This window comes from Neofelis nebulosa, chromosome 8 (assembly GCF_028018385.1).
Source record: "Neofelis nebulosa isolate mNeoNeb1 chromosome 8, mNeoNeb1.pri, whole genome shotgun sequence".
NCBI classification, from domain to species: Eukaryota; Metazoa; Chordata; class Mammalia; order Carnivora; family Felidae; genus Neofelis; species Neofelis nebulosa.
The window spans coordinates 113,916,176-113,942,166 of NC_080789.1; the positions used below are offsets into that span (position 1 = coordinate 113,916,176).

Below are 25,991 nucleotides of genomic sequence, written 5' to 3' on the forward strand. Positions count from 1 at the left end.
CCTGCTTCAGATTCTGTCTTCCTCTCTCTGCCTCAAAAATAAATAAACATTAAAAAAAATTTTTTTTTAAGAAAAACCCTGTAAGAAAATTTTTTAAGGTTATTGACATATTAAAAAAAATTATTTTATAGGGATGCACAGAGCGTTTTGTATGTAGTCCAGATGAAGTTATGGATACCATTGATGAAGGAAAATCCAACAGACATGTAGCAGTTACAAGTAAGTAGAATGTTTATTAACACGAGTTAAGGTACAGAGCTGCCTTAAAATATCTTTATCAAGTTGGTTAATTGTAAGATTTTTATGTAAAGTGATGCTTTAGAAATTATTACTAAGGGAAAGCCATGTTTGTTTATAGTTGTTTGTGTAATTTCATTGCAGATATGAATGAACATAGCTCTAGGAGTCACAGTATATTTCTTATTAATGTAAAACAAGAGAACACGCAAACGGAACAAAAGCTGAGTGGAAAACTTTATCTGGTTGATTTAGCTGGTAGTGAAAAGGTAAAATCTTTATATTCTGGTAGATATTTAAGCATTTTTATAAACTTTAGCTTGAATTTGGACTTAGGCATTATTCATTGTTAACATCTTGAAAACTTATCAAATTGGATTTGGTAGTATTTTTGAGAGTTTAAAAGCACTGATGCATTGCCAATGACTACTTAAACTGAAAAATCAGTTGCAAGTTACTATCATTTGTGCCATAGTCCAGTTCAACCAATAGGTGTTACCTTTTACTTAGAGTATATGTTTTTATTGAGAATTAGTTCAGCATATATTGTTATCAATTTTATTTTATTTTATTTTATTTATTTTTTTTTGTTATCAATTTTATTAGTTATTCTTTTCCTAATTTTGGTATCTATTTTATCCATATTGGCAGTGGGCTCCCTGTGAAAACTGATAACTATCCATTAGTCTTTTCTGGTTTGGTTGTACCTATTTTCTTTCCTTTGGATGATTATTTAATTATTACAGACTCTACCGTGGACTATCATCTGATTATAATTTATGTGAAAATCAAAATAAGTTCAAATATTTTAATATTGATCTCTGCAACCATTTTTGCTGTTTCACTAATTTGTTTCTTCTGATTAAAATGACATACCTACTCCCTTTTACTCAAGCCTTAAACATATCCTTCAAAGCCTGTCTTTAATTTTGTGAATTCTGAGAGGCTGTTTCTTCAGCCGACATTGCTAGTCTACTATTTTATCCTATCTTTAACATATGTATTTTATATCTTTTTTAAAAGCAGGTTTGCTTATATATTTAAATTCAGTACATAACAGAATATCAACCTTATGATTTAGCAAATTTTAAAAGGTTCCTCTTTAATGGAGCAAAGGGGATTAACAAATAGTAAATTGGAAATGTACCTGAAAATTTGTTATTTTCAAGAGCACAAACTAAAAATAAAATTTGGGATCTCCTTAATCACATTCTTGTCATGGACCTACAGTTGTCAGAAGACCAATACTCAAGTAGTGATAGCTTAGAGTAAATAATTGACAAAATCATGAAGCTTTTCATTTCGTTGTTTGCTGGTTATTGATGACCTCTGAACTTTTTAGAAAATTCAAAGAAAATAATTCTTAAACTTACAGTTTTGTTTTCATTCTTTTGAAATCTTATGCATAGGTTAGTAAAACTGGAGCTGAAGGTGCTGTGCTGGATGAAGCTAAGAACATCAACAAGTCACTTTCTGCTCTTGGAAATGTCATTTCTGCTTTGGCAGAGGGAAGTGTGAGTACACACGTCTTCTCTTTCCCTATGGTTATCTTATGGGGAATTACTTAAATATCAATGTATGTATATGCACGGATGTTTGTGGGGCCAGGGTGGAGCGGGCATCTGGTGTTTTTAAGTCAGTATGTGTAAATTAGTTGTCTTTAGGAATTTATAGTAGTATGTATGTTCCAGTTCCCATCATAATATTATCAGTTAAAATAGCCAAAATCCCTTTGTAATTTACTTAGAGTATTTATAAACAGATTTTATTCTGTAGAAACCCATTGGTTTGTTTCTTTTGTTTTTGTATCGTAGACGTATGTTCCATATCGCGATAGTAAAATGACAAGAATTCTTCAAGATTCATTAGGTGGGAACTGTAGAACCACTATCGTAATTTGCTGCTCTCCATCATCGTACAATGAATCTGAAACAAAATCTACACTCCTGTTTGGTCAAAGGTTTGTTGTTAAGAAAATACAAAGTCTAAATGTAGATAGGTCTTTTGTTTATTAAGTCTAGGAAAATATAGGTAGATATTCAAATCAGTGCATATTGATAATATGACACAACTTTTTAATTGAGAGATAATACAAGCAAGGTCCATTTTTAAAACTGCTTAGATTTGAATTAAGTTTTAGTACATATTGAAATCAAATGTTAAATTCAGTCAAATTTATAGGAGAAGCTTTAAACATTAAAGAAAATAAATATTTGAGTCAGATAACAGAAAAGCTTGACAAATCTAATTCTGTGTTAGTCTGTTGACAGGTTCAAATAATGAGATAATATGAATTGGTTAACCTAGGAAAGTCAGTAGTGATGATTTTATTTTTGACCTTCAACAATAATTTTTTTTTATTCAGCCTTGCAAAAGAATTAGGAAAATATGGGCCCTTTTTTTTTTTATCCTCCTCTGGTGGTTAATTTTTTTTGTCTTTAAGCTATTCACAGATTTGGGGACTGACCCAAATTTATTTAGCTTGTTGAAGAAGCACTGTAGTAATTATGGGTCTTTGTATTTAGTCTAAAGATAATTAAACAGTCAAATTACTCAGCCATATATGCCATACATATATATATAAAAAACAGAGATCTATAGATAGTAATTGAAAATAGTTAATTTTAGTCACACTTTTTTCCTGCAATTACTTCTTTTAGGGCCAAAACAATTAAGAACACAGTTTGTGTAAATGTAGAATTAACTGCAGAACAGTGGAAAAAGAAGTATGAAAGAGAAAAGGAAAAAAATAAGACCCTGCGGAACACCATTCAATGGCTTGAAAATGAACTCAACCGGTGGCGTAATGGTAATAATTTATAAAATCTGTCATTTTGAGTTTGTTGAATATGAATGTAAAACTATTTTATAAATTTGAGACTGACACGAATATAAATAAAAATAGCAAAGCGTATCCATTTTTATTTTTTAAGCATTAGAGATCATCAAATAAAAATGACTAGTCTTTTAAATTCTGATTTTACCTGAAATAATAAATAGAGGCATAAAGGCCATCTTGGGAGCTATAGCAATCAAGGCACAGATGGCAAGTTTCCTAGATTAGGGTGGCAGCAATAAGAATTACAAGATTTGGTGACTGGATTTAGAAGATGGGGGTGAGTGAAAAGTAATTGTAGTTTTTTAAATCTCAGACTGAGCAGATAAAGTTGGTGAGAGCTGCTGAAATTGAATAAAATTGTCATTAGTTTTAGACAGGTGGATGTTTATTAACTATCTGTTGTCTTATTTTAGGAGAGACAGTGCCTATTGATGAACAGTTTGACAAAGAGAAAGCCAACTTGGAAGCTTTTGCAGTGGATAAGGATATTACCATCACCAATGATAAACCCACAGCTACGATTGGAGTTACTGGAAACTTTACTGATGCTGAGAGAAGAAAGTGTGAGGAAGAAATTGCTAAATTGTACAAACAACTTGATGACAAGGTATGTATTATTCACATTCTATTTTGTTTTAGAATGTTATGACATACAGGTATTTTTATTATCTAATTTTAATATTGTGGGTCCAGGTGACCTGTGTATACATCTTTCCTTGATTTGTTAACCTTTTGAAAATCGTAAAGTTGATGCTCAGACAACACTGGTTTGAACTGCATGGGTCCACTTAGATGTGGGTTTTTTTGATACAGTACAGTAATATAAATGTATTTTCTTTATGATTTTAATAACATTTTCTTTAAATACTATATATAATACATATAACATAAAAAATATGTTAATTGTCTATATTATTGGTAAACCTTGTATTCAACAGCAGACTACCAATAGTTTAAGTTTTGGGGAAGTCAGAGGTTACATGTGGATCTTCAACTCCATAGAGGGGTCAGCACCCCTAACCCTTGTATTGTTTGAGGGTCATCTGTTTTAATAAAAAATATAAAATCACAATTTCTGTTTCTGTGCAGAAACTATATATGAGACCTAATTTTTTCCCCCTCTTCTTTAATTTTCTGAAGGAAATTGAACATTGGGTCATTGGAGAGCCTTAATGAAAGGATCTCTTAGAATCAGGGGTCTAAGGACTCAATAATAAAGGTGATGCAAGAGATTAGAGAGGGAACAGAATAAAGTGGTAATAGTGTTTTCCTGCTTTGATTATATCCATTAGAAGTGTGAAGAATAACAAATTACAAAGCAAATAGGAAAGGGAAAACGAGAACAGTGAAGAGACTAGAAGAAAGTAGTTCTGGTTTTGTTTTTAGGTGGAATTTTATATGTGTTGTAGGCAGATATGGCAAGTTTGAAGTAGCTGAATGGCCTTTCTATCTATCTTTCCTTCTTTCTTATTTAAATTCAAGTTAGTTAACATATAGTGTAGTCTTGGTTTAGGAGTAAAACCCAATGATTCATCACTTAATATAACACCTGATGCTTATCCCAACAAGTGCCCTGCTTAATGCCCATCACCCATTTAACCCATCCACCTCCCCTCCAACAGCCTTCTGTTTGTTCTGTGTTTAAGAGTCTCTTATGGCTTTCCTCCCTCTCTGTTTTTATCTATTTTTCTTTCCCTTCCCCTGTGTTCCTCTGTTGAGTTTATCAGATTCCACATACGACTGAAATCATAAATCTGTCTATCTCTGACTGATGGATTTTGCTTAGCATAATACCCTCCAGTCCTATCCAGTTTGTTGCAAATGGCAAAATTTCATTCTTTTTCATCACCAAGTAGTATTCCAATGCGCGCGCGCGCGTGTGTGGGTGTGTGTGTGTGTACCACATCTTTATCCATTCATCAGTTGGTGAACATTTGGGCTCTTTCCATAATTTGACTATTGTTGATAGTACTGCTGTAAACATGGGGGTGTGGAGGTGTATGTGCTCCTTCGAATCAGCATTTTTGTATCCTTTGGATAAATACTGAGTAGTGCAATTGTTTGGTTGTAGAGTAGTTGTATTTTTACTTTTTTGAAGAACCTCCATACTGTTTTCCAGAGTGGCTGCACCAGTTTGCATTTCGACCGACAGTGCAAAAGGGTTCCCCTTTCTCCACATCCTTGCCAACATCTGTTGTTTCCTGAGTTGTTAATTTTAGCCACTCTGACTGTTGAGGTGGTATCTCAGTGTGGTTTGGATTTGTATTTCCCTGATGATCAGTGATGTTGAGCATCTTTTCGTGTGTTTCTTAGCCATCTCCATGTCTGCTTTGGGAAAATGTCTATTCATATCTTCTGCCCATTTCTTCCCTGGATTATTTGTATTTTGAGTGTTGAGTTTGATAAGTTGTTTATAGATTTTAGATATTAACCCTTTATCCAGTGTGTCATTTACAAATACCTTGCCTTTTAGTTTTGTTGATTATTTCCTTCACTGTGCAGAAGCTTTTTTTATCTTCATGACATCCCAATAGTTCATGTTTGCTTTTATTTCCCTTGCCTCCAGAGACATGTCAGGTAAGAAGTTGCTCCGGCCGAGGTCAAAGAGGTTGTTGCCTGTTTTCTCCTGTAGGATTTTGATGGTTTCCTGTCTTACATTTATTTACGTCTTTCATCCATTTTGAGTTTATTTTGTGTATTGTGTAAGAAAGTGGTCCAGTTTCATTCTTTTGCATTTTGCTCTCCAGTTTATCCAGCACCATTTGCTGAAGAGATTGTCTTTTTTCCATTGGATGGTCTTTCTTGTTTTGTTGAAGATTAGTTGGCCATATATTTGTGGGCCCATTTCTGGGTTCTCTGTTCCATTGGTCTGTGTTTGTTTTTGTGCCAATACCATACTGTCTTGATGACAGCTTTGTAATACAGCTTAAAGTCTGGGATTTTGATGCCTCCAGCTTTGGTTTTCTTTTTCAAGGGTACTTCAGCTATTCGGGGTCTTTTCTGGTTCTATACAAATTTTAGGATTGTTTGTTCTAGCTCTGTGAAGAATGCTGGTGTTATTTTGATGGGGATTGCATTGATTGTGTCTTGCTTTGGGCAGTATTGGCATTTTAACAGTATTTGTTCTTCTTTCTGTGAGTGTGGAAAATAGTTTTCAGTGTGCAGATCTTTTACCTCTATGGTTAGGTTTATTCCTAAGTATTTTACGGTTTTTCGTGCAGTTGTAAATCGGATTGATTTCTTGATAGCTCTTTGCTGCTGCTTCATTATTGGTGTATAGAAATGCACCAGATTTTCTATATATTGGTTTTATATCCTGTGACTGCTGAATTTGTGTATCAACTCTAGCAGTTTTTTGGTGGAGTCTTTCAGGTTTTCCATGTAGACTATCATGTCCTCTGTGAAGAGTAAGAGTTCGACTTCTTCCTTGCCAATTTGGATACCTTTTGTTCTTTTTGGTGTCTGATTGCTGAGGCTAGGACTTCCAGTACTGTGTTGAACAACACTGCTGAGAGTGGGCACCCCTGTTGTGTTCCTGATCTTAGGGGGAAAGCTCTTAGTTTTTCCCCATTGAGGATGATATTAGCTATGGGCCTTTCATATGTGGCTCTTATGATGTTAAAGTATGTTCCTTCTTTCCCTATTCTTTTGAGAGTTTTTATCAAGATGCTGTATTTTGTCAAATGCTTTTTCTGCATCTGTGGAAAGGATCATATGGTTCTTATCCTTTTTTTTTTTTATCACATTGATTGATTTGAGAATACTGAACCAACCCTGCAGCCCAGAAATAAATCCCACTTGATCACGGTGAATAATCTTTTGATGTACAGTTGAGTTCGATTTGCTAATATCTTGTTGAGAATTTTTGCATCCATGTTCATCAGTGATGCTGGCCCATAATTCTTTTTAGTGAATGGCCATTATTTTCAATAATAAATTTAAACATGTTTATTATTTTTTAGCATTTAAAGTATTTAATGAATAACTTGTATAAGTTTAAGCTTTTTTAATTGCATGGTAAGTGTTATAATTATTAATTGAAAGACATTCCATCTCTTTCAACATTTTTTTAGGAGATTGAAATAAGCAATGTTGGACTTGGAGAAACAGTTTTGAAATACCCTGATTGGGGGAATAGTAACCTTATAATTCGTATTAGAAAATAATTAGAATCAGATTGTGAGCTACTTTGTTAACTTGGTACTTTAAAATTCTAGGATGAAGAAATTAATCAACAGAGCCAGTTGGTAGAGAAACTAAAGACACAAATGTTAGATCAAGAAGAGGTAAGTTGAATACTTTACATATTGCTTTCAGGAGAGCTTTATAATTTGTCATTATTATTTGAACATAAAAGATGAACCTACAGATCTCAAAATATACTAGAGTCCATTTAAAAATGTTTTGAATGTGACTGGTTCTCTGTGGGTTGTGCTCTCTGTGCTGTCATATGGGTTGAAGCAAAGATTGATTTCCTCTTAAAGTATTTGTTTTTTATTATTATTTTTTTAATGTTTATTTTTGAAAAAGAGAGAAACACAGTGTGAGGGGGGAGGGGCAGAGAGAGAGGGAGACACAGAATCTGAAGCAGGTTCCTGGCTCCAAGCTGTCAGCACAGAGCCCAACGCAGGGCTCGAATTTGTGAACCTTGAGATCATGACCTGAGCTGAAATTGGACACTTAACCAACTGAGCCACCCAGACACCCCTAGGAATTTGTTTTTTGTTTTTTGGTTTTTTTAAGTTAGAGTTCTAACTGGAGGGGAGAAGATAACAGTTTTCAGTATTATTCTTTAACATATTTCTAATGGACTTTTTAACTCTGTCTTCTTCTTTTCTTGCTTAAAATATGGTGCTGTTTTATCTCCTTATTCTCCCCAAAACATTTCTTACTGATTCTTGAGAAAGACTTACTACACTGGACTGGGATAACTTCAGACTCTCCTTCCCTTCATGGAAAGTATTTCCCCAAGGAAATGAAGGAAAGAATGTAAAAAAACAGCATGTTTTATTATCATTCACTTAAACACGCAGAGTTTAAAGGGATGATTAAAGAAGGAAAATACTGATTTCTGAATTACTTTGACCTGTCTTTAATAATTGCATAATTTGAGGTATGACTTATTGTGGGAATGAGAATATCAGTGAATGAAATCCTTTGGGACTCCTCTCTCACCATGTCTACCCTCATTGAACCCATTCATTTCTGCCTTCTTTCAAGTTTCTCTTCTCTAGTTTGTCACCTAGTTTGGACCGTCAATTTATCTTACCTGGGAGAGCAGGGGGATAATTGAAAAATGGTACATCATGTAAGGTTTGTTTTGGAAATGTGGGGAAAAACTGTATAGCTTCAATAAGGAAAAGATAGCCACTGTCTACCAACTTAATCCTGGTCACGTCATCTTTGCACTTATTTAAATTATAGCATGTTTTCTCAAAAGGGACACTAGTAATTTGCATAATTTTTCATTATATTATTCTGTTTTGTATGTTATAGGACATTTAGTACCCCTGGTCCCTACTTCTAAGTGCCATTAGCATTCTGCCCCATTAGAAATACTCCTACACATTTCCAAATACCCCTTCTTTAAAGCCACTGACCCTGGATGATTACAGTGTTCTCCAGTCTAGTGTCTTGATTTCTCTCCAGTTCAAATTTTATTTGTTGATACTAAATTTTCCTGGGACATAATTTAGGTGTCACCCCTGGTTGCCCAAAGAAAATCTGAAATCTTCTAAACATCTACTAATTTCTTTGTTTTTCTATGCTCACCATTCATGAATCTAATATGCCTGTTCCTTTCTATTACATTCATTTACACATGACTAAGATACCTATTCTAGGGGCATCTGGGTGGCTCAGTGGGTTAAACCTACAATTTCGGCTCAGTGAATGAAATCCTTTGGGATCTCACGGTTCGTGAGTTCGAGCTCCATGTCTGGTTCTGTGCTGACAGCTCAGAGCCTGGAGCCTGCTTCAGTTTGTGTCTCCTTCTCTCTCTGCCCCTCCCTCACTTGCATGCACATGCACGCTTTCAAAAAATAAACATTAAAAAAAAAGTTTTTAAATGCCTGTTCTAGCCTCCTTCTTCGTGAATAACCTACAGAAATACCTACCCTCCTGTTTTAAATACTACCAAGTACTTTGTTATGTGTTATGTCCTGTTGCCTCTTTTATGGCTCTTACTTAACATTCTATCTTATGCGTTTATTTATGTACCTGTGTTTCTTCTACTAGATTCCTCAAAGACAGAGTCATTATTTGATTTCCTTGCTGTCTCCCACAGTGTCTAGCACATTGCCTGCACATAGTAGTTAGTAAATCTGTTAAATGAATAAATACTAACAGCTAATTGCATCCATATTTTATTCACTGTATATAGCATATGATGAAGCAAATAGATTTTTTTAAACCTGTATACTTTTACTCTTTCATGTAGCTTCTGGCATCGACCAGAAGAGATCAAGATAATATGCAAGCTGAACTGAATCGCCTTCAAGCAGAAAATGATGCCTCTAAAGAAGAAGTAAAAGAAGTTTTACAAGCCTTAGAGGAGCTTGCTGTCAATTATGATCAGAAGTCTCAGGAAGTCGAAGATAAAACTAAGGAATATGAATTGCTTAGTGATGAACTAAACCAGAAATCGGTAAACTATGATTTTGTTTTGTTAATACTTTATTATTATTTTTTTAATGCTTGTTATTTTGAGAGTAAGAAAACATGCATGCGTGGGAAGGGTGGGGGAAGAGAGAGTGCGAGAGAGAGAGAGAGAGAGAGAATAAATCCCAAGTAGGCTCCACACTGTAGCACGGAGCCCGGCATGGGGGCCAGTCTCAAGAACCATGAGATCATGACCTGAGCCGAAATAAAGAGTCAGATGCTTAACCAGCTGAGTCTCCCAGGCGCCCCTAATACAAGTATTCTTAATTGAAATTATCTCAGTAACTTCTTTCTATGTAAGCCCAAGACTGATGGTATCAATTCTTAAGGAATTCCAGGTCTCAACTTCACTTCCTCCTTTATATGAAGCCTTAGAGGTAAAGGAAGAAGGCTGTTTTTTTAGTTCCTGAAAGTCTATTAATGGGTAATTAAAATGCCATTTTAAGACTTGCTGACTATTCTTAATATTCTGATGTTAAAGGGGAAATAAGTTAGCTTCTAGTTGCTAGAATAACTTCTAGTAAAGTTATTAGATGATTGTTCAAACTGTAAATTGAGAAAAAGAAAAATATATAACTTCATATAATTTGGGTTTTGTTCACTGTTACATTCCCAGCCCCTGGAGCAGAGCCCACCTGGCACATCTTCCTTGTGATTCCACAGTAGATAAGAATCTTTGTTTGTCATCATTGCTATAGAACAGGATTTGCCACCCTCCTGGAGTGATGCTGAAGATAATAGATAGCTGTGATAATGACTGCTATACTTCCAGCATCACCGTGGATGAGCTTTCTCATTAAGGATTTATTATTGCTAATGCTAACTTCTTGTCTAGAAACCACATCTAGAGTTGGACTCAGGATCAGTGTTCACTGCTTACTTCCCTGTCCATGTTCATCTATCTAAAGGAGCGCAGTCAACACTATTTCTAAAGTTTTCATACCCCTGATAAATTCATTTTCCCTTTCTAATCTCCAAAGTTACAGTTAAGCTGGAAGTTACAATTTCACAGCATGGAAACCAAGGTGCCTTTATAGCTCTTATTGAGTTGCATTATTAGCAAACCTAATTACCGTTTGGAAGAGCAGTAGGAATTTCTTACATTTCTATAAGCTGTAAGTTGGTTTTTGGTCACCTATTTCAGTCTTTAAGACATTTGTGTCTGTGTCCCAGTTATGAAGCTGAATCTGTCAGCACTGTATTGGTAATAGGAGTTAGAAACCTTATAGCATTCTGCATCTTTGTATATGCGTACAATATTCCTGCTCAGTTGTTAGAGAAAATACCTGGTGATTTAGACATTAAAGCTTACTACCTGGGGCTCCTGGGTGGCTCAGTCAGTTGAGCAACCGACTTCGGCTCAGGTCATGGTCTCACAGTTTGTGAGTTCAAGCCCCACGTCAGGCTCTGTGCTGACAGGTCAGAGCCTGGAGCCTGCTTCTGATTCTGTGTGTGTGTCTCTCTCTCTCTCTGCCCCTCCCCCCACGCATGCTCTCTCTCTGTCTCAGAAATAAATAAACATTAAAAAAATTAAAAAATAAAGCATATTACCTTATGAGAAAGATACCTGGTATTTTATATTAAATTTGGTGAGTACACTACTGATATTCAGAAACTTAAGGAAATGTCCATAAGAAACAAAAAACTGAGGGGCGCCTGGGTGGCGCAGTCGGTTAAGCGTCCGACTTCAGCCAGGTCACGATCTCGCGGTCTGTGAGTTCGAGCCCCGCGTCAGGCTCTGGGCCGATGGCTCGGAGCCTGGAGCCTGTTTCCGATTCTGTGTCTCCCTCTCTCTCTGCCCCTCCCCCGTTCATGCTCTGTCTCTCTCTGTCCCAAAAATAAATAAAAAACGTTGAAAAAAAAAAAATTTTTTAAAAAATAAAAAAAAAACTGAAATGATGGCATCTTTACTCATTTATTTTTAGTGCAACTTACTTTTAGTCAGTATCTGACTTGTGCTATAATGATTAGTTTTAAAGTGGCCAAAATGGTTGGACTTTTCAAAGCTGTGGTGACTTTCTTGTTGATAAACCAGCTATTATTTTAAACTTAAAGTAATTAAATTCAGTAATACTATTTCATCACTATCTCCTAAATAACTTTATATCATGTAGTAGTAGTAATTATCAGGTGGATTCTTTCCAGTGACTGTGTATGTAGAAAGTATATAAAGAAAACCTACAAACCATCTAGAAAATTCAGTTCTAACATTAATTTGCTCAGACTCTGTTTCCAAATATAAGCTATACTGTGGAAGTAAAAGAAAATTCAATCTAATTAATATGGAAATTTCCCATTTCTAGGCAGAAAATATTACCCAGTCTCAAAAATTAGTGAAATGATACAAACTACCTGCTCGTACTGGAGCATAATATGGCTATGGAGCATAATATGGCTATTTTATGTAGTCTATTAGGTCTGAAATATTTTGTAAGTTTGAACTGAGAGCTGTCCCAGAACTCAGTAGAATAGTTAGTTCAAAAAACTGAAAGTAGAGGGGCACCTGGCTGGCTCAGCTGGTGGAGTGTGTGACTCTCGATCTCATTGTTGTGAGTTCGAGCCTCACGTTGGGCGTAGAGAATACTTAAAATTAAAGTCTTAAAAAAAGTCGGAACTAGAAAATAATGCTTTTGTAAGTACCGGGTGAAAACTTGGGATGTGTCAATATTTGAAGTAATATTTCATTGAATAGATTTAACTGTGTCTTTTGTTTGGATTATGTTAGGCAACTTTAGCAAGTATAGATGCTGAACTTCAGAAACTTAAGGAAATGACCAACCACCAAAAAAAACGAGCAGCTGAGATGATGGCATCTTTACTAAAAGACCTTGCAGAAATAGGAATTGCTGTAGGAAATAATGATGTAAAGGTAAGTAATAATAACCAAATATTAAGCATAATTATTTGTACACCACTCATACTTATGTTTACTACTAACTTTTTGCAAATTTCTTTTCATACCCATTATCTCATGCACAACAGCAATGCATAGTAGATGGTAATAGGTGAGAAAAGAATAAGGGGCACTCAGAAAGTGTATTCAGTAAGTATTTGGACCCCATGTTTGGTTCTTTACTATGTATGTTTGCATTTAGGAATTATGTTAGTTACAGTACTTGAAAGTATGTCACTGGGACAACAGTGAAGATTAGCTCAGGGAGTAAACTTGTAAATGAATTGGCCTGTGGTTTGTTTTAAATGTTTGAAAAGATAAAAGATGGATATGCTTATTAATTTTTTTAAGTTTTATTATAAAAAATTTTAAACAGTAGAGAGAATAATACTGTGAACCTCAGAGTTATTATCAAAAATTTGCCACACCTATTTTATTTATGCCTTTTTTCTGATAATCTTTTTTAGGGTACTAACATTGGTTATGTTAGCACTAGGCATGTGGTAAAAAAAAAACGTTTAGTGACCTGGTTTTAAAACTTAGACCAGAAAAGCACACTAGGACTCTTAGCTGCAAGCACATGCACATAATATGCAAGATTTGTATGTTGCGCTAGGTATTTGTTTGGATTTTATCTTCTTGATTAAAGCTTAATTTTGTAACAAAGAGAACAAACTAGGGTTGATGACAGCCTACTAAGAATAAGAAGCCCAGTTTAACAAGAGCTTGAAATGAGTAAGTTTGCAATATGGAACACACATTCCTTTTGTCAATTGTTATTCAGATTTGCTGTTTGTTGATGGAGGCAGGGATTCATTCTCCTCATATATTATTGGTTAACATTGTCACGCCATTGAAACAGAGGAAAAATGTTATTGTTAAATACTGGATGACTTGACTTGTTCTCTCTCTTCACTCGCTTGTCTTTTCACTCACTTCATCACTCGCTTCTGTCATTCATTAGGGTGATCTAATGTGAGATGATAGAGCTGTGGGAATCTTTTGGGATGGAAAAGTAAATTTACTTAATATCACTAAACACTAGAATGGTGGTCAAATTTTGCTTTGTAGATTTGCAGCATCTTTTTAGAAAAATCTTCCCATTTTGTGTTCAACTAATCTTACATGAAAAGGTGGTAAAGATAGGGAAAATAAGAGTAGAAATTTCGGCTTATGTTCAGTGGTAGAGCCAGTGATAGAATACAGGTTCCCTTACTCCCAGACTGCTTTTTTCACTATACCATTATAGCATTTTGAAAACAAGTCAGCCTTGCAAATAGCTTCTTTTTTTTTTTAATGTATGGATTCTCAATATTTTTGTCATTTGTATGTAATTCTTTTCCCCTTAACATCACCAGTAAGTACTGCTTGTGTTTTTTACGTTATGGTTCACTCGTGTTGTACAATTTTGTGGATTTTGACAACACATAATTCAGATCCACCATTACAATATAATAATGTAGATTACCTAACAAATCCCTTGTGCTTTTTACCCTATTCATGCCTCAGCCCTGAACCTCTAGCAGCCAGTGATCTTTTCACTATGTGTGCAGTTTTGCTGTTTCCAAAATATCATCACATAGTTGGAATTAGACAGTAAATGTCCTTTTCAAACTGGCTTATTTTTCTTAGCAATGTGCATTTAAGGTTCTTCCATGTTGTTTTGTGACGTGATAGCTCATTTCTTATATCACCAAATATTCCATTGTATAGATGTACTAGTTTGTTTATCCATTCATCTGTTGAGGGCCATCTTGGTTACTTCCAGTCTTTGGCACTTATACATAAAGCTGCTATAAACTTGTGTACACGTTTTCCTGTGGACATAATTTTTCAATTCAGTTGGGTAATAACCTAGGAGCATGATTGCTAGATCATATGTTAAGATAGTGTTAGCTTTGTAAGAGACTCCTAAGGTGGCTACAGCATTTTTTATTCCAACCAGCAGTGAGTGAGAGTTCTTGTTACTTCACACCCTCACAAGTATTGGTGTCACAAGTATTGGTTTTTTGGTTTGAGATGTATAGTGTTATCTTGTTTTAATTTGCATTTGGGATGTTTTCTTATCTTGAGTTCTTTGTATATTTTGGGTAACAGTCCTTTATCAGATATGTGTTTTGCAAATATTTCTCCAAGTCTGGCTTTATCTTTTCATTCCCTTTAATTTTAATGACGTTCAACTTGAAAATTTTTTCTTTCAGGATTGTGTTTCTGGTATTGTATCTAAAAACTCATCTCCAAACCCAAGGTCATCTAGATTTTCTCCTATGTTCTAGAGGTTTTTTGGTTTTATACTTACATTTAGGTCTATGATCCATTTAGAATTAATTTTTCTGTGAGATAAAAAGGGTCTGTCCAGCTTCATTGTATTACATGTGGATGGATAGTTTTTCTAGGACTGAGTCTTGAAGATCTATCTCCAGGTTACCTGGGTGGCTCATTCGGTTAAGTATCTGACTCTTGATTTTGGCTCAGGTCATGATCTTATGGTCTAGAGATGTGGGCTCTGCACTGAGTGTGGAGCCTGCTTAAGATTATCTCTCTCTCACGCGTGTGTGTGCATTTGTTTTCTTGTGTTCTCACTGTTGCTCTCAAAAAAAAAATCTCCATTGAATTGCCTTTGCCCCTTTGTCAGAGATCAGTTGACTGTATTTGTGTGTGTCTATTCCTGGGCTCTCTTCTGTTTTAGTTACCTGTCCTTTTGTCAGTACCCCCACCATCTTGATTACTGTAGCTTTAGTAAATCTTTAGGTTAGGTAGTGTCAGTTCTTTGATTTTGTTGTTCTTTAGTGTTGTGTTGGCAATTCAAGGTCTTTTGCCTTTCCCTTTAAACTTTAGAGTCAAATTTGTTGATAGCCATAAAATAACTTGCAGGAATTTTGATGAAGATTATGTTAAATCTATAGATCAAGTTAGGAAGAATGGACATCTTGAGTCTTTCTTTCCATGAATATAGAATATCTTCCATTTATTCAGTTCTACATTGATTTCTTTTGTCCTATTGATTTTATACCTATTCCATTACATTTATGCCTAAATAATTCTTTTTTTCTTTTTATTACAATGTCAGTGCCACTGTGTTTTTAATTTCAAGTTCCCTTGTTCATTGCTGGTATATAGGAAAGTGACTTTGGTATGTTAATCGTGTATTCTGCAATGTTACTATGGTAGTTTATTTTAGGAGTTTTTTTTTTTAAACAATCCTATCTGCAAACAAAGACAGTCTTAATTTCTTCCTTTTCAAGCTCCACTTAATTTTGACACTGAATATTTTACTGGAATTTTGTAATGAAACTTAAGGAATGTACAGTTACCACAGTTCTTTTGGTGAGCTTAAGAGTCATCTTTCCTCTGCCACCTACACATCAGTATTTGTAAAGTTTTAATTTGGACTCACATATGATTAGGAATGAAGAGGAAATCAAAAATAGAAGCAAGTGTCATCAGTTTTGTTTGTTTTTAGGTTGCATTTTTTTTTTTTTTCTCTTGCAAGCATGTATTAACATTAAGTTTTAGAAAATAAGGAAGGCAAGGGACTCCTTGGGAGGCTCAGTTGGTTAAGTCTCTGACTTTGGCTCAGGTCATGATCTCACAGTCTGTGGGTTTGAGCCCCACGTCAGGCTCCATGCTGACAGCTCAGAGCCTGGGGCTGCTTTGGATTCTGTGTCTCCCTCTCCGCCCCTCCCCTGCTCACCCTCTGTCTCTGTCTCTTTCTCTTTCTCTCTCAAAAATGAATAAACATTAAAAACATTTTTTAAAAAAACAAAATAAGGAAGGCGAGGCGTCTGGGTGGCTCAGTTAAGCGTCTGTCTTTGGAATAGGTCATGATCTCTCAGTTCGTGGGTTTGAGCCCCGTGTGGAGTTCTGTGCTGACAGCTCGGAGCCTGGAGCCTGTTTCAGATTTTGTGTCTCTTTCTCTTTCTGCCCCTCCCTCCGAGTCTCATTCTCTTTCCCTCCTTCCCTCCCTCCCTCCCTCTCTGTCTCTCTGTCTCTCTGTCTCTCTCTCTCTCTCTCTCTTTCTCTCTTTCTCTCTCAAAAATAAATAAACGTTAGGGGCGCCTGGGTGGCTCAGTCAGTTGAGCATCTGACTTTGGTTCAGGTCATGATCTCACAGTTCGTGGGTTCAAGCCCTGCATCAGGCTCTGTGCTGACTGCTTGCTTGCTTCAGAGCCTGGAGGCTGCTTTGGTTCTGTGTCTCCTTCTTTCTTTGCCCCTCCCTTGCTCCTGCTCTCACTCTTATCTCTCAAAAATAAATTAATTAATTAAATAAATAAATAAATAAAGCAAGCATTAAAAACCATTATTGTTTTTAATTTTTCTTTTTTCTTCTGACAGCAGCCTGAGGGAACTGGCATGATAGATGAAGAGTTCACTGTTGCAAGGCTCTACATTAGCAAAATGAAATCAGAAGTAAAAACAATGGTAAAACGCTGCAAACAGTTAGAAAGCACGCAAACTGAGAGCAACAAAAAAATGGAAGAAAATGAAAAGGAGTTAGCAGCATGCCAGCTTCGTATCTCTCAAGTATGTATTATTATAGAACAAAGTTTAAGGAAAATGACCTTCTATAGGTTATTTTGGGTAACAATTAAAAGGGTAATGCAAGTAGTTTTTTCCTAGGTTCGCTGCAGTAGAGCAACATGAATGAATTTAACTGGGTTATGTTTACTGACATGTATAGAAATTTATTAGAAAGCTGTAACTGCTTTGACTATTGAAGAATTCTAGGGTAGACAAAACTGCAAGATCCGTTTTCTGGCTTTGGCAACTGAATGGATGAGGTCCTTCACCAAGATAGGAATTATGTAAGGAGGGAAAGAGAGTAGTATTAGATGGAGAGAATAGTAAGAATATTATCTCATATGTCAGCTTTCAGTACCTTAATGTGCAAATGTTATAAGTTAAACAGGTGACCATTTCAATGATTAAATTCTTTATTGTTGCAATATATATTTAGATACATAGATAAAACCTTGCTTTCTGTTAACTTTATCTGTAAAATGTGTGTGTAAGATTTTTTTGCACTTCATTCATATCAGTATATTTTTTCCCAAAAGCATGAAGCCAAAATCAAATCATTGACTGAATACCTTCAAAATGTGGAGCAAAAGAAAAGACAGCTAGAGGAATCTGTCGATTCCCTCAGTGAAGAACTAGTCCAACTTCGTGCACAAGGTATTAGCTTTCAGTGTTTTATGACTTCTTGTCTATATTCTTCCCTTAGTATAATTGTAGTAAACTTATATTCAAACTGATAGAAAATAGTAGGAATATGGGTAATTTGCAATAGGAAACAAATAATACCTTTTAATGTGGCTTTGATGCATATTTTTGCAAAATTGTGTTTGAATGTGGAAGTGGTCAATCTAGGAATTTCCCACAAAGTCATGAGGTTGTATATATATGTATAAATCGTAATATAGGGGATGTGGTGGAAAGCTATCTCATTCCCTACCATTCCCTAACCCATCTGTTCCAGGATTAGGCAAAGAAAATAAAAGAAACCGTAACCATAATACTAACACAATGGATATAACTAAGAGTCAAAATGTTCTGAACTTCAAGAGCAAGATTTACTGTATGGCATTTGGATAAAGTCAAGTACTGTTAAGCAACAGATCCCTCATTAAACCTATTTGCTCCTTGGTTTATAGGAAGAACTTTAAGGCTTATTTCTTCTCCTGTTTTCTCTCTCTACCCAAACAGAGAAAGTGCATGAAATGGAAAAGGAGCACTTAAATAAAGTTCAGACTGCAAATGAAGTTAAGGCAAGTTTGATGTAGCATTAGATTCTAATGACTTGAACTCGTTATTCTTATGTTGATTAATCTTACCTTAACATCCTTTTCCCCCAATAATTTTAGCAAGCTGTTGAACAGCAGATCCAGAGCCACAGAGAAACACATCAAAAACAAATTAGTAGTTTGAGAGATGAAGTTGAGGCAAAAGAAAAACTTATTACTGATCTTCAAGAGTAAGTAAACTTTTCTTCCCTCTAAGATATTAGAAGTAACACAGAAAGATGGACTGTTTAGCAAGAGGCAATAATAAATTATTGATGGACAGTATGTCCATTTTAGAAACCTGCATTTTTCATTGATCCTGTCATTTTGACTTGAAGATAAAGATTTTTTTTAGTTTATGAGCATAACTTCTAAGTTCCAGATGAAATTTTTAAAAATTAACTTCCTCTTTGAAAATTTGTTAACAGAGAAAAAACTTTATTGGAAATTGTGAGGTTTAGAAGTTTTTAAGTTTTTATTTTATTTTAATTCAAGAAGTTTTTTTTAATAGTTGTTGTCATCTTAGTTTTTCTAGAAGAGGTTTTCCCTATTTCCATAGCCATATGCATATATAGCCTAGAATTTATAGAAATTGGAGGTCTGCAACCAAATCATGATTTGAGTAAGAACCAGAGGTGACTAACAAAAAATGATAAATTTTGACATGTGGATCTTAATACCTAATTGATTTAGGGACATGGGTTCAGGGAATTGATGAATATAGAATGAGAGTCATGATTTCAAACCAAAATATGAAAAATATTATATGACTGAAAGTAGTAGCCACGTGCTCTTCCTTTCTTTTCTCTCTGCTGTGAGGACAGGATAACAGGTAGTCTTGAGTATTTCAGTGATGAGATTATAGAACTAAAGAATTTGATGAAAACATTTTAATGGTGCCATTCAGAAAACAGTGCTGTTGATACTGTGTTATGTTTGGTTTTTTGTCAGCCAAAACCAGAAAATGATGTTAGAACAGGAACGTCTGAGGGTAGAGCATGAGAAATTGAAAGCTACAGATCAGGAAAAGAGCAGAAAACTACATGAACTTACGTGAGTAAATGTTTTAATTCAAGTTTAAAAATAAAAACTAGAGGGGCGCCTGGGTGGCTCAAGTCGGTTAAGCGGCTAACTTTGGCTCAGGTCATGATCTCACAGCTCATGAGTTCGAGCCCCGCATTGGGCTCTGTGCTGACAGCTCAGAGCCTGGAGCCTGCTTCGGATTCTGTGTCTCCCTCTCTCTCTGCCCCTCCCCTGCTTGCGTGCTCTCTCTCTCAAAAATAAATAAACATTAAAAAAAATAAAATAAGATGAAAACTAGAGGGATATCTGGGTGGCTCAGTTGGTTAAGTGTCTGACTCTATTTCAGCTCAGGTCATGATCTCATAGTTTGTAAAATCAAACTCCAAGTTAGGCTCTGTGCTGACAGCATGGAGCCTGTTTGGGATCAATCCTCTCTCTGCCCCTCCCCTGTATGCACGCTGTCTCTCAAAATAAATTTTAAAACTTAAAAACTTTTTAAAAATAAAAACTAAATTAGAGGATTGCAGATATTATTCTTGCTATATCCAATGAATATATTTTTCAGTTTGTATAGGTTAAAGGGTATTTTTCTTAAACCTCTGATTTGGTTTGATTTATACCTTAAAACTTGGCAGTAATATACATATGTTATTGTAGTTTAGCAAAGGCAAGATACTGTATTTTTCACTCATAGTCAAGATTCAGATTTCTGTGCTACCATATTAATTGAAGATCCATTGTAAAAATATACCTTATATGACATTACGTCATTTCAAAGATTTCAGGGTCTGCCAAAAAAATTGAATTTTTGTCAGATTTGATTTTGCATAAAAGACGATTATTGTTTCAGCCTTGCCTCTTGAACAGAGGTTTTCACCATTTACTTTTTTCCTAACATACTAAAAAAATATAGTCTGTACTTATTTTTCTAGAATCTGAGCAGGTACAAAACACATGATTATAACTTTTCCTATCTTGAATTTATGAAAGACGATTTGTAAGTGGAACTGCTGTTATTAGGATGGTCACAGATCAGGATCAACTCAAGAGTTGGTTTTATAAAAACTAGCGAATCTCAACCATAATTTTGTTTAGAATAATTCTAATATAAAATACATAAAATGTTTTAGTCTTCAATAATTTATAATCTCTAATTCCCACTTAATAGGAATTATTTTGGATAAATAGCAGTGTGTTCTATGTGGCACTAAACTATCAGAACCACTCCTTATTCTTTGAATTCTGCTGCATTTTATTTCATCTCTTCTGCTATAAGAGGGTTTTTTTTCTTAATAAACTGTAGATTTAGAAGGAAATTATAAGGCATAAAAATTTATTTGAAAATAAAACTATGACTTTACGAAATTCAACTTGAAAATTATGTATATTCTTCTGTTAGAGTCATGCAAGATAGACGAGAACAAGCAAGACAAGACTTGAAAGGTTTGGAAGAGACAGTGGTAAGAAAAACTTGAAAATAAATAAGATAGTGGGATGTTTAATGGGTTTCCCCTGGCTTATGACTAAAGTTAAAGACCAAATTCCAAAAACATTGCTGTTCTTAATTCAAGGCAAAAGAACTTCAGACTTTACACAACCTGCGTAAGCTCTTTGTTCAGGACTTGGCCACCAGAGTTAAAAAGGTAATAAAATAATGCTGAGGTGGGTATTTATATAAGTGGTGTTTACTATGATTATTTATGTTCATAAGTGAAATAATTTTATATTATCAAAACAATTTCTGTGTAGTTAAGGTTAGATTTTTTTTTTAATCTTTAATGTTTTTGTAGTATTCATTGACCTTCTTTTCTTAGAGTGCCGAGATTGATTCTGATGACACTGGAGGCAGTGCTGCTCAAAAGCAGAAGATCTCCTTTCTTGAAAATAATCTTGAACAACTCACTAAAGTGCACAAACAGGTAATAGAGAGTGTATATTCTCGTAGCTGCAAATTAAAAAAATTGAGGAGTGTTTATATATTTCAGAGCACTAAGGAATTTTCATACCCTGAGCTGTTCCATTATTTTAATCAAGCAATTATATAAATAAATCATTAGCAGTTTTTAGGGAACTTAATATTTTTAACAACCCTTTTATCAAGAGGCCATTGAAAATGGTTAGTATTATTTCTTTTCTAGGATTTTAAGTCTTGTCAGTTTTTCTCAGTTATTCATGGTAATTAAGAAACATTTTTTTATAAATTTTTTTTAATGTTTATTTTTGAGAGGGAGAGAGCATGAATGGGAGAGGGGCAAAGAGAGAGGGAGACACAGAATCCTAGGCAGGCTCCAGGCTCTGAGCTATCAGCACAGAGCCTGATACGAGGCTCAAATCCATGAACTGCAAGATCATGACCTGAGCCGAAGTCAGATGCTTAACCAAGCCACCCAGGTGCCCCTTAAATTTTTTTTTGGTGTTTTATTATTTTCTTAGTGCACGAGCAGGGGAGGGGCAAAAAGAAGGAATTCCAAGCAGGCTTTTCACTGTCAGTACAGAGCCTGATGCAGGGCTCAAACTCACAAACTGTGAGATCATGACCTGAGCCAAAATCAAGAGCCACTTAAGTAAACTGAGCCACCTAGGCACCCCCATGGTAATTTAAAAATCTTCAATAGATAGGTCTTTGTAGTTACAAATACATTTTTTTTGTCTTTTGTCTTTTTACATTTAATGCCCCAGAGTGTGAAATAAATAAAATAATGAGGCAGTTCATTTTTTTTTTTTTTTAAATAATGCTTTCACATTACCTAAACTATGTGGGTTTTTATTGTTTTGCTTTCTGTGCCTTGATATGTGACTTAATTATGTTTAAAGTTTCTTAGTGCACTCAATTGTACATTTCGTTATTGTAGACCTGATGTTTGCACCAGAGTAAAGTTAAGGGAATTTTAGCCTTTTTTTGCTTTCAAAACTTGATTTTAACACTTAACATGGTATTTACCAGATGTTACAATTTCCCGTCATTGGCTAGTGGGGAGAAAGAACCCTTTCCCTCAACCCCTCCCAAAATTAAATGAAGTTATATTTTGTGAGACACACATATGGATCTGTATGGATGTATGTATTCTTTGCTTATTGCTGCCTAAGTTGTTAGATAAATGGAAAACATTAATATAAAATGTAGTTTTCTTTTCCAACGAGAAGTTATGAAACATTCATATTTCTTCAGTTCATCTTGTTAAAGCTAAAATCCTTATTTTCTTTATGTACTTTTAGTTGGTACGTGATAATGCAGATCTTCGCTGTGAACTTCCTAAGTTGGAAAAGCGACTTAGAGCTACAGCTGAGAGGGTAAAAGCTTTGGAGTCAGCACTGAAAGAAGCCAAAGAAAATGCATCTCGTGATCGCAAACGCTATCAGCAAGAAGTAGATCGTATAAAGGAAGCAGTCAGGTCAAAGAATATGGCTAGAAGAGGACATTCTGCACAAATTGGTTAGTAGAACACATTAAAACCTTTTAACCTTGCTTACTTTGAGTGTTTTTATTTACTTGAAAACGTAATCTGATTGACAGATTCTGTGTTGTCATGGTTGTACTTGTCTTTATTTCTAACTTACCTAAGAGTGGCATTGTTGAGAATGAAGAGCAAACTGAGGGATAGCCACATTCACAGGAAAAAAAGATAAATAAGAACTAGACTAGCATGCAAAAATGGTCAGGAGGAGGTGAAGCTATAAAAAGAGCATTTTTTTTTTTTAATGTTTATTTATTTTTGAGAGAGAGAGAGGCACAGAGTGTAAGCAGGGGAGGAGCAGAGAGAGGGGGAGACACAGAATCCCAAGCAGGCTTCATGCTCTAAGCTGTCGGCACAGAGCCTGACCCGGAGCTCGAACTTAAAAACCACAAGATCATGACCTGAGACCTCAGCTTAACCAGCTGAGTGCCCCTGTATAGAGAGCATTTTTAAAGCAGAGAGACTTGCAGGAATATGCAATCTTTTAGCAACAATATTACATGTTTTAGAATAATTATTGATACAGGAATTAGGTTCTTAAGAGACTAGGGATTGTATAGGTCCTGGAGAAAAGGCTATAACTGAAAAAAAGAGAAGAATTCTCTGAGGAACAAAAAGGCAAAGAAAAACCACATTTGGGAATTGTTGTGAATAAAGAGAAGAGTCATGTGTTAAGATTTATGCTAAAGTCAGCTTTTGTTTTTCACACTAGCTAAACCTATTCGTCCTGGGCAACATCCAGCAGCTTCTCCAACTCATCCAAGTGCAATTCGTGGAGGAGGTGCATTTGTTCAGAACAGCCAGCCAGTAGCAGTTCGAGGTGGAGGAGGCAAACAAGTGTAACCTCTACACATTACCCACAGGTTTGTAGTTTATATCTGGCTTTGAGTCACAGCTCTACATGGAAATATTCAGCCATTGGTTGTTAAATACTGCTTTTTTGGATATCCATATTGGGTTGTTTTTTATTTTAATGTATGTGATTATAAAAGTAACTTGGCATAATTCCTTCTAGTCTTTTATCATAGTTTAGATCTCATACTTTATATTCAAGTTTGTGTTCCTAACGTCTTTAACCTTACATACTGGAATATTTTTAAAAGCTCTTGTATTTTGTCTAATGGATATACCATGGCTTATAACTATTCCCTTTATGGGACATTTAATTAAATTAAGCATGCTAATTCTTTTTCTATATTTACTATAAAAAGATGTCTCACATTTCGAATTTCATATACGGAAATTTCAGTTTGGAAAATTTCAAGTGTGAAATATCTTTTTGTGTTCTCTTACCTTTTAGATTATTTTCAGAAGATTCCCAGAAGTGGAATTATAAGAAAGCATGAATATTTTTAAAGTTCTTGATACATACTAGCACATTGCTGTCTAGAAGGACTAGGCCAAATTGCGTCATAGCCAGGGATACTGTCTATTTTGTTCCATCTTTGCCAGTATTGAATATTAATAGTTTTTAAACTTCTGTTTTAATATAAGCATCTCATTGATTTATTAAGAAGTTGGATTTTTTTCATATATTTACCGGCTCATTTATATTTCCCTTTTTTTTTTTAGTTATTCCTGTATCCTTTTCCATTTACCTATTGCAAGTGATTTTTATTTGTTTCTAGTTGTACAGGTAATGTCTGTTCCTTATAGGAGAGTAAAGAATTCTCACAAAGTAGAAGATACATTTCATCCAGAGATACCACACAATTTATTGTGTGTATCTTTCTGGTGTTTTCTTTACATATTATAATTTTCTTTTAATATTTATTTTTGAGAGAGAGAAAAAGCATGAACAGGGGATGGTCAGAGACAGGGAGACAGAGGATTTGAAGTGGGCTCTGTGCTGAGACCAGACAGCCCAATGGGGGGCTTGAACTCACTAATCATGAGATCATGCCTGAGCTGAAGTCAAACTGACTGAGCCACCAGGTGCCCACATATTTTAGTTTTTAGATTAAAAATTTCTAACTGTTGATAAATACTCTAATAACATACTGCTCCTATTCTAGTACATGTTTCTTTGTAGCCTTCTTTAACTTGGCAATGTGTTCTGAACATTTTCTTCTACAACATGATTGACTAGTTAATAAGCTGCCTAGTATGTCATCATCTAGCAGAAACACAGATTTTTGTTGTTTAGAAAGTCCCAGATGTATACACGCTTTGGGTACTAAAAATACTAAAATTAGGGGCGCCTGGGTGGCTCGGTCGGTTAAGCGTCCGACTTCAGCTCAGGTCATGATCTCACAGACCGTGAGTTCGAGCCCCGCGTCGGGCTCTGGGCTGATGGCTCACAGCCTGGAGCCTGCTTCCGATTCTGTGTCTCCCTCTCTGTCTGCCCCTCCCCCGTTCTTGCTCTGTCTCTCTCTGTCTCAAAAATAAACGTAAAAAAAAAAAAAAAAAAAAATTAAATAAAAATACTAAAATTATTACGTTACCTATTAACACTTTCTGACAAATACTAAAGTCCACTTATTTGCATCTTGCTTATTTTTACTTTGACACATTGGATAAGAATGGCTCTCAGTTTGAGTAGAGAATTAAGCAATAGTCTGAAGGATTCAAATATCCCAATAACTCATAAAAATTTTTTGTCCACAAAGTATAGGATTTAAAAGAGAGTAACATAGTGAAGAGTACAGACATCGGAGTTCCATCTAAGTTTGAATCCTGAGTTTTCTACTTTTAGGAACTTCAACAAGTTACTTTATTTGTATATAATTTCTTTCTTGTTTTGACTCCTTTTAAATTTCTTAAGTATGAAAATAAATTATGTGTTTATGATCTAAAACTAATGTATCTGTAAACATAACATTTTTTCTATAATCACAATAGTATCACACCTAACAATATTCTTAAACATTGTCTAATACCAGTCCATATTCATATTTCTCTAATTGTTATTTATTTCCTAAGTCCTTTTATAGCTGGTTTATCTAAACCAGGGTATAATCCATGACTGCTGTTTACATTCAGTTAGACCTCCTTAGTCTCTTTTAATCTAGAAAAATTCTCCCCTTTTTAATGACATTGATTTACTGAAGAGACTAGGCTAGTTCTCTTGAGCATATGCCACCTCTGGGTATGTTTGTTTC

At 35.0% G+C, this 25,991-nt stretch overlaps 1 protein-coding gene across 1 annotated transcript in view; it reads left to right on the forward strand.

Moving 5' to 3' along the window:
- KIF5B (kinesin family member 5B) overlaps nt 1–25,991 on the forward strand; it is a 47,450-nt gene that overhangs the window by 19,713 nt on the left and 1,746 nt on the right. The window contains exons 7-25 of the mRNA XM_058681537.1: nt 132–219; nt 382–506; nt 1,647–1,751; nt 2,052–2,197; nt 2,898–3,046; nt 3,490–3,683; nt 7,294–7,362; nt 9,516–9,722; nt 12,462–12,605; nt 16,965–17,153; nt 17,687–17,804; nt 18,336–18,401; nt 18,498–18,603; nt 19,364–19,465; nt 20,835–20,895; nt 21,007–21,078; nt 21,250–21,354; nt 22,652–22,868; nt 23,603–23,753. Of these exons, the coding sequence (XP_058537520.1) occupies nt 132–219; nt 382–506; nt 1,647–1,751; nt 2,052–2,197; nt 2,898–3,046; nt 3,490–3,683; nt 7,294–7,362; nt 9,516–9,722; nt 12,462–12,605; nt 16,965–17,153; nt 17,687–17,804; nt 18,336–18,401; nt 18,498–18,603; nt 19,364–19,465; nt 20,835–20,895; nt 21,007–21,078; nt 21,250–21,354; nt 22,652–22,868; nt 23,603–23,733 (2,394 nt within the window). The 3' untranslated portion in view covers nt 23,734–23,753. The remainder of the gene's footprint in view (nt 1–131; nt 220–381; nt 507–1,646; nt 1,752–2,051; nt 2,198–2,897; nt 3,047–3,489; nt 3,684–7,293; nt 7,363–9,515; nt 9,723–12,461; nt 12,606–16,964; nt 17,154–17,686; nt 17,805–18,335; nt 18,402–18,497; nt 18,604–19,363; nt 19,466–20,834; nt 20,896–21,006; nt 21,079–21,249; nt 21,355–22,651; nt 22,869–23,602; nt 23,754–25,991) is intronic.